The sequence below is a fragment of the Montipora foliosa genome, chromosome 9 (genome assembly GCF_036669935.1).
Source record: "Montipora foliosa isolate CH-2021 chromosome 9, ASM3666993v2, whole genome shotgun sequence".
Classification (NCBI taxonomy): Eukaryota; Metazoa; Cnidaria; class Anthozoa; order Scleractinia; family Acroporidae; genus Montipora; species Montipora foliosa.
The window spans coordinates 21608252-21623584 of NC_090877.1; the positions used below are offsets into that span (position 1 = coordinate 21608252).

General features: G+C 40.5%; 1 protein-coding gene across 4 annotated transcripts in view; it reads right to left on the reverse strand.

Annotated features, from left to right (window-relative positions):
• Positions 1-8741: 8741 nt before the first annotated feature.
• The window catches only part of LOC137969953 (coiled-coil domain-containing protein 154-like), a 35532-nt gene continuing 28940 nt past the window's right edge, over positions 8742-15333 (reverse strand). For 2 of the 4 annotated variants that reach the window (XM_068816373.1, XM_068816374.1), the window contains exon 14: positions 10075-10743. In XM_068816373.1, the coding sequence (XP_068672474.1) occupies positions 10210-10743 (534 nt within the window). In that variant the 3' untranslated portion in view covers positions 10075-10209. Of the gene's footprint in view, positions 10744-13798; positions 13851-15333 lie in introns of all 4 variants that reach the window. The other 2 variants (XM_068816376.1, XM_068816375.1) reach the window with 2 other exon arrangements.

The window sequence follows — 15333 nt, forward strand, 5'->3', positions numbered from 1 at the left end:
TCAAATAAACATGTGCATTTGCATTAGGTTCGGCGCGACGGTTCGGTGTCGTTCCAAAATTCGAAATTCCCGGCCAAGGCGGGCGTGAATTTAAAAGAGGCCGTTCTTAATTTATTACAGACGATTCAATTTAGTTCGGCTCATGGAAAGTGGAGCGACTGAATCAGGCCTTAAGTTCTGAATTTTTTATATTGACATCTTCAAAAATAACAAGTGTAATTGGAAGTAAGTGCTGAATACCCTACTGCCTGTCAGAATTATTCTGAATTATACGAATAGTTGTTGCTCTAGTTACGTCACCAAGTAGTCAAGCTTGTCACATGACGGAAATGAAGCATGTTAGCTTTAAGTAACGGGTGCAAACGCATTTTTCGGCTTAGAGGCGAAAAATGTGTCTGCTCCCCGCAGGCTACTTGTGATTGGCTATACGAAATATTTCTCTCGTAAAAGAAGTTTAGAACCAATCAGACTCGGTCTTGTCTCGGAAGAACCATATGGGTTAAGAGTCTGTGTTTCGTTTGACCCGCTCTCATATATGTGAGGTTGCGCTTAGACCACTGACACGTAGAGAGGAGAGCCAGCTTCATCTGTACTCTGAGCAAAGAAATGGAGCCAAATATTAATTTCTGGATTTTTGTTTTGTGGAGTTCAATTTCCGGTATCATCGGTGGGATGTTAATATTCTTAGCTTTAAAGATTTGGGAGAATGAGATAGAGATGTTTGTGAGGAAACAGATACGAATACTGAACGGCGCTGTTTGGCGGAGATCTCGCAAGAGGGCTGTTGAGAATGATGAAAGCCTGTCATTAATCTAAAAGTGAGTATATTTTGAGCTTATTGCAAAAGTTACTCATCGAATCATTTTCTTTTCGTCTTAGGCTCGTTTTAAATGTCGCATTTTACGAGTGCCGAATCTAATGCAAATGAGAATCTATCGTTGTCGCTCATTTTCATTAGATTCGGCACATGAAAAATGCGACCTTAAAACGGGCTTATTCTTTCCTTTCTGCAATCTTTTAAATTATGCATTTTATAAAATAGTCAAGACACATTTGAAACAGAAATCCGCTTCCCAAAGAAGAGCTGTTGAGAAAATTGTATTCGAAAAATCAAACTCTCATGGCCAAGGAAACGAAAGGGACCTTACCATCAACTTGTGTCTGAGGAAATACGATCCACTGATAGGTGATTTGGGGAGGGTTAACTTTCAAGGGGCTTTGATGCTCCATCAATTCTCCTTAATTTGTAAATTTTCTTAATCTACGAACTTCCTTAACTTAAGTTATGGGCTTTGTAAATTGTACCTGTAATTTAAAAACGTGTACAAAACTTTTCCTGACATTTAGGACACCTGGAAAGATTTTCAAATGGAATTTTCGATTTAGTGCATTTTACCTTTACCGGGTGATTGTGATTCCCTTACAGATTGCAAATACGTGAAGTTGTCGTGAAATTAAAATCCATCTCCTCTTTCGTTTGTTTAGGTGTAGGAAATCAGAGGAAGACCCAAATACATTGTGTATAAAACGATTTAGTTTGAAGTTTTCTCACTGTCAACTGGTAACTGTCCGTCAAATATCTACGATGTTTTCATTCCTGTGAAAGCACTGAGGCAGAACATCAAGCCGCACCGTTGTCGAAGAACTTTCGCTACAACTGGAAAACAAGCCCCGGTTGGTTTTTATTATCTACGCAAGCAGTTTTCAAGGTTCAATGAAGCGATACAGTAGATAGGAAGGATATCTGTTGGCAAATATTGCTTTTGTTATTGAAATAAAATTTGCCAACTACGACAAAGCCCACGGGGCTCTGGTTAGCACATTAATGACAATGATTGACGTGAAGGATATCTTCCCTATTAGGCAAGGCGTCCATATTTCAATGTATGTGCCTCTTCGCCCTACATTTTCTTTGATTTAATTAACTGTCTCCAGCTTGTGTTTATATTTGACATAATTGCAAAGCTTGAGTTTGGCATAATTAGCAGAAAACTGTATGTGTTGTACTTGTTAAAAGGGTCTGTGCGTGCAAATATTTTTATTTACGGTCTGTCGCGCATTTTGACAACATTTAGGTGGTGAAGAGATGCTAATTTTAGATCGTTTCCGGTTTGAGACTGTCTTGTTTTTACGGCCTGAAACATTTACACGAGCAATTTTTCCTTGACAAGGAAGAATGTCTCGTGTAGATGGGGAATAGTGGACAAATTTTCCTCGTCAAGGAAAATCTGGCGTGCTAGCTTTTTCTTGACAAGAGAAAAATTTGCTCCTGTAGACGGACAACAAGGAAAATGTGACAAGGATATTATTGATTTTTTGGGCATAAACGAAACTTGTCAAGGGAAACTTGCTGATCGTCTACATGAACAAGGAAACCTTGTCAATGGAAAATTGTAAAGGAAAATTTGTTGATCATCTACACGAGAAATAAAAATTGACAAAGTAAACTTGTCAAGGAAAAATTACTCGTGCGGGTTAAGTACGTGTAAAAGTGGGTGGTGTTTTCATAACAAACATTCATTTTATTGATATGACGCAAGTGTTTAGCAATAACTCTGAAAATACCAACAGACAGGGCTTAGAACACAAGTGAGAGATTTTTTTTTTACACTCAAGTGAAGAAAAGTTGGGCCCTTGGAACCCCCACGTTGCTAAAGTCGCCCCATTAATCTGCTGCGTTGCCAGCGTGGTGGCCTTGATGGTGTAGTGGCTTAGCATGCCCGACTAGTAATCAGGGAGACGTGGGTTCGAGTCCCGCTCAGGGCAAAAACCAATTTTTCGGATGGGTGTATCGAAAGGGTAAAATGCACGGTATGTGTTAGTCTCTTCGTAGTCTATACCTTTCATTGCCTCGAAATCTCTCACTTGAATTTGAACAATTTCATAGAAGATATTACTGCGCCTTTCAATAACATGCGGACTCTTAAATTCAAAGGTCAACCGACAAATGCGTTTTTCGCTACCGTCAATTAAATGTTCGGCGGCTCCTCCCAGCTTCCGACTTTGTTGACTGAACTGGGCTTAACGATGTGATTTGATTATTACGCACTCGACAGTAGTCGGAAGCTCGGAGGAGCCGCCGAACATTTGATTGACGGTAGCGAAAAACGCATTTGTCGGTTGACCTTTGAATTTAAGAGTCCGCATGTTATTGAAAGGCGCAGTAAGTTCACATTTTTAGATTTAATATAATTAATCAGCTCGGCTTAACTACAGAATTCCGCAGGCCCACTTATTTCCATGTCATTGATCAACAAAAGCTCCCATTGATGTGTGTCTCGTCACTACAAAAGCTTCTAACTAATTTGCATGTGCTGGCTCTGTGTGGCCCTGTATTCTTTAGTTGCTCCCGTAGTTTGTTTAGTTTCAAGTGGGAGCACGTTGATCCAGAAGACAAACCCACCACTGCAACGATTTGCTGCACCATCCTCACTATCCTTGTCACGATGCCCGTGTCGACAGCAACTGCTACAGAGCTATAAGCAGTCTACCGTGCGAGTCTGGTCTCGCTCTCCTTTTGCTTAACAGAGATAGGACCAGTTGTCCAAGAGTTCGTGTCAAGAAGCCGCGTTGATTGGCATTCGAATTTTGAAGATTTGTAACTGAAACATGAGGTATATTTTTGACCCTGCATTTTATCACAATTGTATACTTATGTCCATAAATGCACCTAATTAGATTAAAACGTTCGTAACTATTTATGCTATACTGCACTAAACCATAGCCATTTCATTTGGAAAGATGGCGTGCGCCTTGAAAGTACGTAAATGTGGAGGGATGTTCAAAATTTGTAATTGGTTACATAATGACAAAAGCGATGTTTTTTCCATTTATATTAATTCGATAAAGCGCGAACATGTTACATGACCGCCACATTCTTGATCTAGACTGTGGATTAAATCTTTGGTTCTGTTTTGGCTAATGGTAGCTACGCACTACTTTGTTAGTCATACTAAAACAATCCTACTGTATTATGCTACATAAACCTTTTGTTATCTACATTGTAGCTTAGGAGATAGCAGTTGGCCAGGAACGCCCGTGGCCTTATTATTTTCTAATCCGATTCTCTCTTATTCCTACCCCTTTCGGTGTGTCTTTTTTGTTCTGCTATGTCCTGTCGTGCTTAGATGTAATGGAAAGCATAATTTCCTGCCTTTCAGTCGAACTACAAGAAAACAAGGGAATCTTAATAATTGATCTTCGCCGAAAAGGCTTTGAAAACCAAAACAACAATTAAAGTCTAGCTTTAACTAGCGAAAGATGTTTTGTCTCGATCATGGCCTCTGAGTCAATAGCCCATTCGGTCTTCGGCCTCATGGGCTATTGACTCAGAGCCCATTCGGGCTCGAGGAATAATTGTTAATTATTCGCCAAAGGCGAGGAAGATCGTTGAATAAAAACAAACCCAAAGTAGGTTTGTACGGGTCCGCAAATGATCCCAGGACCGCAAATGATCCCCAAAGTGTACCGAAATGATACCAGGACCGCAAATGATCCCGGAACGCAAATGATCTGCATTTTGGACCGCAAATGATCCCGAAAAAAAAGTAAGGAATGGCATGGAGGGTGGATTGGTGAGGATAGAGAATTAATGTGAAGAACGCTTATTTTTATTAAAACCACTTTAAATCATGCATGGCTAGCAACAGGTTTCTGCCTCATTATAGTTTTCAAGAAAGACTGAATGCCACATTTAATTAGACTCGTTTCAGTAACCGACGTACAGAGTCCGAAATTCTCATGGGAATTTAGAATTGCCACGTGTATCTCTGGCGGGTGTCATTTGATGTCATTTGATGAGCTACGCCTTCCAAGCACTGCTGGAAATGGCTAAACTGATTTTTCTAATCGTTTTTGTGTCTTCATTGGTAAAATTTGAGAATGCTCTTGGAGCTGACGATGTTGATGATAAGAAAAAGCAAGAAGAGAAAAGAAAAAACCAGGTAGGTTTGGAGCTTTGTGCGCACACATTGACAGCTAAAACCATGCGCAACACGTTCCGCTAGCCTAGCGTTAGACCAATACTTGTTATTTGCCCGTAAATGAAAAGGGTCACTTTTTAAGAAATCTAACAGATTCAACTTTCTATCCCTACTGAGCCAACACGAAAAAATCTGCCTATGGATGATAACGTGTACGATGCTCTTTTCAATATATATCTGGCGAGAAATCACTTCTCGACTGACCTAAGAAAGGTGACCAAGGCTTAAGGCAACGAGTTTATAGAAAGTTAAGAAGTGATATCTATGACCTAAAAGAAGTCCATGATCCAATAGTTGGGCAGAAGAAGAAACGAATCGTCGAAAAGAAAAATAATTGCATTGTGGTGAAAAAGTCAGAGGTCTCTCAGCTTGTGAATTCCGCGTACCACGAAACTAAAGGTGAAGGCGCAAAAAAATTAACAGACAAATGTCTCATACCTACTGTGGGTTATCGCGTCGAATTATCCAACGCAATCTAAATTCAACGAGATGCTTCCGTGAAGCATACACTGGTTTGCCTGTGGTGCGCGTTACAGAAAATCAGAAGGCACTGAACAGACCATTTTACAGTTGTGGCTAAGTTACCAGGCCTAACAATGGAAGCGAGGCTGCCGGTGACCCTGTTTTGATACAAACCTTCATGCTTTTGTAATGTTAATATGGACTAATTAGCGTTACAACAACACAATTTACACGATAAAAGCAGCGAGGTCTGTATCAATGCAAGGTCACCGGCAGCCTCACAGCCATTCATAGGCTTGGTCGCTGAGCAAACAACTGTAAAATGGCCTATTGTGTGGTATTGAACTACAGCATTCCAGTCTCTGAAGAATAACAAATAAAAGAGAAGCGAGAAACATTGGCTTCGGGGCTGACATGTTGATAATTTCCAAGTTCTTTCACAACTTCTTTTCGCCACAAGTTTAAGCGTGCCCTCTGAGCATCTGACAGCTTTGTAATACCAAAGTTCACTGAAGTTAAACCCTATCCGGCAGGGTTAGTGTTTGGATGGGAGACGAAAACAATATACCCCTCATAAAACAGAAGCATCGGACCGAAAATACTGTAAACGCTAACAAATGCGAACTGAGCAAGGTACAGATTTTGTTAGCTTGCTTTATGCAAAACAAGAACATCATTTTAAAAAGCTTATTCTACGCAAAAAGTAGGTTCTGGAGGTAATATTTTGAGAGTGGAAATCAAGGTTACGCGGCAGACGGCAAATACAAACTCACGATTTAATTAAGTTAACACACCAGAAAGACGCTAACCTCATTTCGACAAGAAAATGCTTTACTATCGCTATAAAAAACTATCTAGTTAGGCTCGCATATCATAAAACATGATGAATTCACAAAGGCCACCTTTTCCAGCGAACAAATTTTTGAAACAAACAACATATTTGCTATTTAGAGGCCAAAACCCCTTCTATTTCATTACGTGCGTGAAGAGAAGAAACTCAATCGTGTCAAATATGCGCAATAGAATTTTCCATTTGGTTTCAGTGTTCTACATAACAGCACACTTTGATTGCGGCTCGACGGGCGATAGATTGTTGTCGAAGTTCATTGCTCGTCGCTTTTAAGATTCCAGGTGTTTGTATTTCACCGCCTGCCTAGTTTATCCAACTGACTTTCCATTAACAATATTTAGCGAGACAAACGTCCCTCCACTTCTTGCTGTTGTTGTTATCTTTTTTCACATGACTTATTCTAAATTTAGTCCAAGACGGGCTGGCTCATCTCATTTAATACCGGGCTAAAACTCATCCCGGGAAACCTGACCAGCCCGGCTGATCGGGCTGGTCCGGCTCATGTAATCAGCCCCTAAGACCCCGAGTATTGGTCCGGCCGGAGTCGAACTCACGACCTCCCGCATGGCAGCCCGATGCTCAAATGAGCCACCGGTGCGCGGTCACGCAAAATGATTTAATTTCATCACACTCAAAATTCCCAAAAAGCATGATGTAAACAATTTGGTTTCAGTGTTGTACGTAACACTACAGTTAGCAAAATGACATCCGCAGGGCGAAAGATGCAATTGTTCTTGAAGCCCATTATTCGTCGCTTTTAAGATTTCAGATATTCATTTTTTACAGCTTGTGTTGTTTATCGAATTTACGTTCCATTATTGAGCTCCAAAAGGGTATATTTTATTTAAGATCCAATAAAACACCATTCGCGTTACATAGGCTTCCTCGCCATTGTTTGTACTGTGTCCACCTGATAAAATCTATCCATCTCCACTACCCCCTGAAACCTACAAAAGATACGCACAGGATACTCTAGGCACAAAACCAATACTTAGCAGGGGAGAGACAGGTTTTCCTGACACGGGAAAAAAAAAACTGAGAAATGACACCCATTTCCCGACTGGTTTGCCATACTGGCAACCCAGTAATAACTTTTCCCTTCAACATACCCTTTGTAATTGCCATGATCACGCCATTTAAAGAGCGACGATTTTAAAGTCAAATGAGAGTAAAAGGATAGGAAATAAATATGCTGTGTTTTTTTTAAAAACAATATGATTTATTCGTAAGAAATGGGGACACAAGTGATCACACAACCAGCCAAGTTCCTTTCACCTAGACAAACGGCCACTCTAAATAAAGATAACCCTTTTTTACCTGATTGATGACGAAGTCTCAATGAGGTAGTTTCAGGTGCTCACTGGACTCGGATTCGATCAATGGGCTACTAAATTTCGGCTTTCGTTCGTGCGGCCGAATTGGTGTAGGAATGTGCTCGAAACGGAAGCGCCAAGCGCACTTGTCGCAGGTTCGAATCAACCCTTCGCTCCTATTTCATTATTTTTAGGGGTAGTTCTGAATTTTCTATTAAGTTATCAAGCTTAGTCTTAAAAGTCGTAGTAGAATATATATCCCAATGACCTATATTTCATAAATGAGGTGTCTCACAAAGACTTTGAGGTTAAAGTGAAGCTGCAAAAATTCTCTGGAACCGATTCAGAGCCTGCCTTCATAGTTTGTAAATTTAAAGAGCCTCTCAATCCGCGGCAAGATTTATTTATTCATTTTGTCACACTACATCCATTACAAGATAACAACGGAGTTTACAAGATAAAGAGAAAAGTGCCGAGGAAACCAAAACGAAACCATGAAGCTTATACTGAAATTAGATTTTCCGCACCAAGAACAAGGAGAAGTGGGTGATCATAACAAAAAGGCCAGAGGCAGGAGGTCGAGAGCCAATTTTATATTAAAAAGTAATGTAAGGTTGCGAGAGATGAAAAACTGGTGATATCTGAACTAAGACTATTAAAAATCTTTGGGCCTTGAAAGAAAACAGAAAATTGACGTATATTTTTTTTGCAATATGGTAATCAATGAAAAAGAAAGTGCTTGCCTGGTGTTATAACTATGGGTTCGATTATTTAAGGAAAATAGAGTATCGAATGTCTTGTAATTGAAGCAAGTAGAGTTCCTTGAAAATAGGATGTGTATGTTACCATAATTGGACCTGCTTATCATCCTCACCGCTCGTTGTTGTTGAATCACAATTCGTTTAAGACTACTTTTGTAGGTGGATCTCCAAACTACAGTCAGTTACAATAGTATAGATGTGGTAGGATCAAAGAGTTGTATAGCTTTAGCAAGAACGAAATTCGATTTACAGATTATACCCTTTTGACTTTGATATTTTATGGTCTACCTGGGATATAGAACTTCCGGTATATGAAAGACCAGCCGAAGAACACCAAGAAAGAGAGTAATGAATACAGCAGCCCACGCATGTGATAAATTTCTTTTGGTCAGGTTTTATTTTATAAGTATTTACAAAGCATTTCTTTTCACTCTGTGCTCATTGTCTTACAGATGTAGATCACAGTCCTGTTCATGGCATTCAACGCAAAATTATCACCATAAATGTTGAGCAGCTGACCAAAATTTCTCATCAACAAACTGAGACAAGCTGTGGACTGCTCGCAATATTCTATTTACACTACGTTCTATGAAGAACTAGGTGTTTTAAGCACATATAAACACTACTTCAAACATACATTTTGTGCAGTTAAAAGGCTTATCGAAACGATAAATTATACTCCGTATGCATGGAGGTTGATCCTACAACCAAATCACATTTTGAAATATTGGAGAGCTAGTAAGATATTCGAGTGTGGCACCATTAGTGAAAATTATTTATGCAGTTCAGGACACCAAACTGTGTGAGTTAGAATTAGTGAAGGTCTTCCTGTACATCAATTCTAAATGTACCGGCGAACACTTCGTAAATATTGGTTAGAGACTGGTGTGAATGATGATTATCGGCAAATAAACGCACTGGCTGGCTGTGGAATAAACGAGACGTTAATTAATCCTGCACTGGGCGGAGCCGACTGAGGTTTAAAGAACTTCGAGTTCATCCTAAAATGAAGTCTGAGGAGGAAAAGACCTCTAAAGCAATTCCCCTTCTAAAACGGCCACTTATGGGAACCCTATAGGAACGAAAGTTTTAAGTAGAGAATCTCAGTTTTGCCACATCGAAGAAACGAGGTGTTTAAAAATAACGATGGCGGCAAAAAGTAAAAACATTCTCTCTCGCTGAGAATGTAAAAGCGGCTTTGGAATAACTATACCAAGTAGCTGTTGGCATGAAGGGAGTGAGATGACATCATTGCTAGATTCCTAGGGGGGGATCATCTTGGCCCCATGTGTTTCTTGTTTGTTCTTTTTGCATAAATTAGTTTAGCTGTCAAATATCTTTGTGTGCCCTCACAACATTTCAAAATGCATCGTTCATGCCCTCATGAATGAATTTAAAAGACACCTTGCATTGTGCAAGAAAAGGTAGAATTGCAGACGACTATATATCTCTATATATATGCATCATATACATACAAATATTACACGTAAACTCGCGCAAGCGAGTTGACTGGCATTTTCCACAATTAATACATCGTAACGACCCATATCACGCAATGTCCAAACAAAAGATCTTACAAGTCTAGCCTCTCATTTAGTGTGAGGCTGGTCGTGAAAAGACAATTCAAAGACAAAGCCGTTATTCCCCACGGACTCCAAAATGGCCGCCGAGTGATAAAGGTGACTTGCAAAGCATTGTGGGATTGAAATGCGGACAACCATCGCAAAGTGTCCGCATATTAATTCCATAATGCTTTGGGCGCTAAAACGTGACGCCACTTGAAAAGAGTGCTATTACTCTGCAAAGTCCAAAAACTTTTCATCGATCGGTTTCATTAGAGTCTACTTTTTCCCTTTTTTTCTCCTTCGCCCTTTTTTGTTTCCAGCACCTTCATCGTCATCATCATCATCATCGTCGTCGTCGTCGTCGTCGTCATCATCATCACCTTCGTCATCGTCATCGTCATCGTCATCATCATCCTCGTCATCATCATCATCATCATCTTCTTCCTCATCATCTTCCTCATCGTCATCGTCATCTTCGCTGTCCTCAGCTTTTTTTGAAGCAGTAGCTTTGTTGTTTGATTGTTTACGTTTAAGCGCAGGAGTTTCGTCTTCCTCATTTTCCCTCTCCTCTTTTTTCTCAAGCAATCTGTACCAGGCTCGTTTGATATGGAGCATGCGCCAGCACTGATAGACTCCCCACCTGTTGATTCCCAGCAACGCCATTCGCCTCCGTCCGACGCCCTCCACATATTTAGCTTGAAAAATGTTTGAGTTCCGGTTGTATTTGACGAAAACACGTCGATGATCTTTGAGATAAAACTGGATGATCTTGTTGATGTCTTCCTCCATGACCGCGTTTTCGTCACTCCGCTGAAAGGCAAGGATCGGAAACGGCGTTAAAGTTTGTTATCAAGGTTTCTGCGAGGCAAATGCTGCCGAGTCTCACTGCCTGTGTTCCTAAAATAACATGAAAAAGCCCCGGGTTTTTTCAAGCGCTCGGTCAACGACATTCTGCATACGAAACAAGCGTAACGCTTACCCTCTACTTTGCAAGCGTTGAGAACAACAGGCACTCCCTCGGATGAGGAATCGTCTGTGTTACCGAAAGCAGTGAGAAACGGCTAGATCGCCTGAATACGAGAATGTGGAAGAAGGACACTGTTCCAAGCTATCGGATCATGGAGAACACTGAAACCGTGGTGACAAAAAATACCCAGTGCTCTTTGACAGTCCGTGGACGCTCGTTTATCGGTGTGCATACAAAAAGTAGTCTTGTGTTCCGACATTCTCCTGAACTGCAGCTCTATTTTTGGTTTGAGTTATGGTTGTTGTCGTTGTTGTTTACTTATTTATTTCTGCCTTTGTTTTCTGAACCAATAACGAGAAACATTGTATTGGTCGCGCCCTGATCCCAACAATAGAGACCTTAAGATCTGCCACAGCGACAACCACGAAAGATGCGCACAAGATATTCCACAATCAGATAACCTGGAACAGGCAAGAGGCGTAATACAAAGGAATCTACAAAGAGCACATATCTCTCTTCCTTTTCCCTCACCGCCCGCCTTCTTATTACCCGTTTATAAAAACTGACTCAAAAATGCATGCCGCACACTTTGAGGTTATTCGCGAGTTTTAAATTATCCGATCCAGTTTATTTAGGCAGGATTTGTGGCAAAGTTAACTAGTGAAATTTTAAGTTTCGTCAGTTCATTTATCTTGAATTGTTCACCAAAAATTCATATTCCTTATTCAATTAATAAATTTATTAGTTATAATTTAAAATTATAAATTCAAATAAAATGAAAGTCGAGGCTGAACAAATAAACTTCTTGTTTCGGTACCTGTACCTGCATCAAATGTCACGGTTGACAAAATATCGCAAGGCAATTAACCCAACCAACTATCTCAGTCTGCGATATATTTTGTGAATATTTCAACTTTTGCATGTTCATTTACAGCTCTTTACTCTTACCCCAAAATTTGTCAATGTTCACAGAGTTCTTTGTCGAAAATAAATAACATGGTATTCTTTACATGAAATTACAATTTACTGCATTAAACTAAGAAACTGGTATCATCATTATCATCAATTCTTTGTAAGTTATCAGAACCGTTCAGTTAAACCATCATTTAGCGAACTTAGCTAAATACTTAAACCAATGCAAGGCGGTCTTGATAATCGAGTTCACAAGATCACTTTGAGCATTTATTACACATTACCTCTGCCTTAAGTGTCAAACGACACTTTTGTGCACACCGTTCATCAGTCAAAAATGAAAGAGTTACAGAATACTGATTTAACTCACAATTTACATTTGGAAAGCCTTTCGACCTTAATACGCAATTTATTTTGCTTCCATTTAAATTTTTAAGGCAGCGTCATCAACTTCATTGCTTCAAACCGAACTATGATTACTACAAATCTTCACATTTAACTTAAATTCAGTTCGTAATTTTTAACGCAGCGATCGTTCAGCAAGAATGGCAGCAGTTTTGGTCACTCCGTCCCTTTTTCTTTATTAACACACAACCCTCAAAAGGACACATCTCAACAGCACAATTATACTTACCGAACACAACGAAACAAAAAAAGCAGTAATACAGACGCGAAACACAACAATCACAAACGCAAAAAAACATCTGTCTTTAACATCTTTGCTTTGACGAAGCAACAAGCCTTCTATAAATATCTACTGCGAGCAGTATCTACTCCTAATTTTCGTAACGCGAGAAGCCATCATGCGAGATGTGCAGCAGCAAGCTGTGAGAAGCGCGGGCCCGCTTTAAGGAGAAAGAGTCGTCCTATTTTCCTCTCCCTGGACTCTCCGCGCGCTTTACTGATTTGCATGATTTCTAGTTCGCATTCCACTTGAGTTACCCATGGAAAAAAGCAGTCTAGCCTCCTAACAGGCCGTGTCACCCATAATTGTGATCCATTCTGGTACAATTGCTAAGACTTCGGCAGTGTCTCTCTGAATAGGGAGCCAAAGCGCGAGATATTTTTGAGCCACGGACGGAAAGCGGAAATGAAAATTTCGCATGCCATGGCAGTAGTTTCTCGAAGATTTCAAAACTAATCGTCTCTAACAGAGTACAGATACTTAGCAACATAAATGCGGTAGCGGCTCAAAAATATCGCGTGCTTAAGCTCCCGATTGCTTCACCTGGAGCGCCTGACATGTCGATTTTCAAAAGAGCAGAGAGCAATTCTTTTCAAGTTGTTCTGTTATGCCTGTACAGTCATGTCATTGGTCACTCTTGCCCAATCTGGTTTTTAGGGATTCACTGTAGTTGCAATCGTTAAAGACACTGCCCGACTCGATCTGCTACACTTTACTCAGGTGTACAAACTATAAATGCCCTAGAAATAAAATTGCTTGTTGTTTGTTTGATACAAACAACGACCATGCCAACAACTGAAATCCGATTCTCAGAATAAAAATAAGCCTTACGGTGTTTGTTTTGTTTTGGAAAACGCGCCAAAAACTGAATACTGCTGCAAACGTCCGCAAAAAAGTCGCAAAACAGCCAGACAAGCGTAGCGAGAAAAATGAAATCTTTTCTATTTAGAGTAAGCCCAGTTTTTTAGGGGAAAGTATGCTTCCAAAAGTTAGTCAAGCGTGTAATAAAAAAGACATTGGGGCAGGACACTTCCTAAATAAATTCGTATCAAAATACATAAACTCTGTCGCATTTTCGACTCTAGGTTACATAAAATATCACATATTTCAACTACAGAATGCTTAACATGCTCATATAACTCCCACGATCTTTCTAACATTCATTTCATGTTGCACATTTGTTACCTCGGTCAAAGCAAAGATGATCCGAAAGCAAAAAAAAACAAAACAAACAAACGAACACTGTACACGACAAAGCACACAATCACCATAAGGGCATGTTTTCAGTAAATAAGACATACTGGACTTAATCTTCTCTAACTGCTCCCTCAGATCTGTAATAGAATCACCTCGCTGTAGAGGGTGTTAAAACGTCACTGAGTTAGTAAACATCTACTGTATGCAATAAAAATACTGAACCTTCAGACTGCAACTCCCCGTGGGGGGGGGGGGGGAGGTACACCCTTATATGGGCTATATAGGTATGTGCGGCCCCAAAAAGTATTGCTTTTTACCCGTTTTGGTCTGAAACAGGGGATCCTACTTCTTCCTCATTAGGAGATAGGACCATCAACAAAAGCCCTTCTCAAATTAACAGCTCAAATAGGTCTGAAAATAGGTCTGAAACAGGGTTTATCAAAAATTTGGTTAGGTCTGAAATTGGGTAGGAAAAATCGCAGAATTCGGTCTGAAATAGGGTAAGGGTTTCAGGAAGCGGGCCGCACACTCCCACCCAATTTTTCTGGGTGTACCCCCCAACCCGGGCTGCAACCACATGTGCTGCGAGATGACAATTTTCAGCCGTTACGTATACATGAAATCACTGAAAGCGTCTTTCGTCGTTGCTCCAGCACTTGGCTAAGTAGCCTGACTTCTGGCTGTTATACGCAATTGTGGTCTCATTCACAGAGACGCCCCTCAAGCTAATCCTGCTTAGCCGACCACATGCTTGAAAGGTCAGACCACAACATCGGGAACACTGTCCCGTACTCTTTTCGAATAGTGTGTTGGATCTTTAACGTCCCACAGAGTTAATGAACAAGGGCTGTAAGAGGGGACTTCCGGCTCATCGTCCTTATCCGAGAAGACTTGAAAGTCTAACCATTTGCAGATGTCATTGAAAAGGCAGCACTTTCTCCTTAGTTATATAAAGCCCCTGAGTGTTGGTCCGGCCGGAGTTGAACTCACGACCTCCCGCATGGCAGCCCGGTGCTCAACCAACTGAGCCACCGGTGCGCGTAACCACGCACCGTATCGTTATTCGATCAGAACAGCGCTGTCGTCCCTGTTAACAACTATTTTGGTAGTATGTAAACGAAACACATTTTTTCCCGGCCTACATATTGTTTTTCAACAACAAAAAAACTCTTTACTTGATCTGGTTGACACTCTAGGACAACTCACTGCCACAAAAAAATCCAAGCAATTCAAACTGAAATTTCGACACAAATTCCAGAATATTCTTACGGTCGCGTTGATTAATAAATTCAACCACAAGCGACTCCAGCTATCTTTACAGATAATAACGGGGCGCTTGCTCAAACTTCGTGACCGATGACACATAATGACCGACGATGTTTGACAACGGACAGCATAGAAATGTACCAAAAGATGAAAGGCCCACCTTCAATCGACAGGTTTTTCGACCGTTTGTTTTGGTTAAGGAAATTCGCATTGCTTATCGTAGCGATCTGATTGGATGAATTTTAGCTTTCGCGGGATTTTCATACATGAAAATTGTTCTACGGTACGCAATGCGTGTTGGGTGAAGGCGGGCCTTTAGATGCACACGTGCATTGTGCAGAGATATTATAGATAGAGATGTATTCATTGCGTT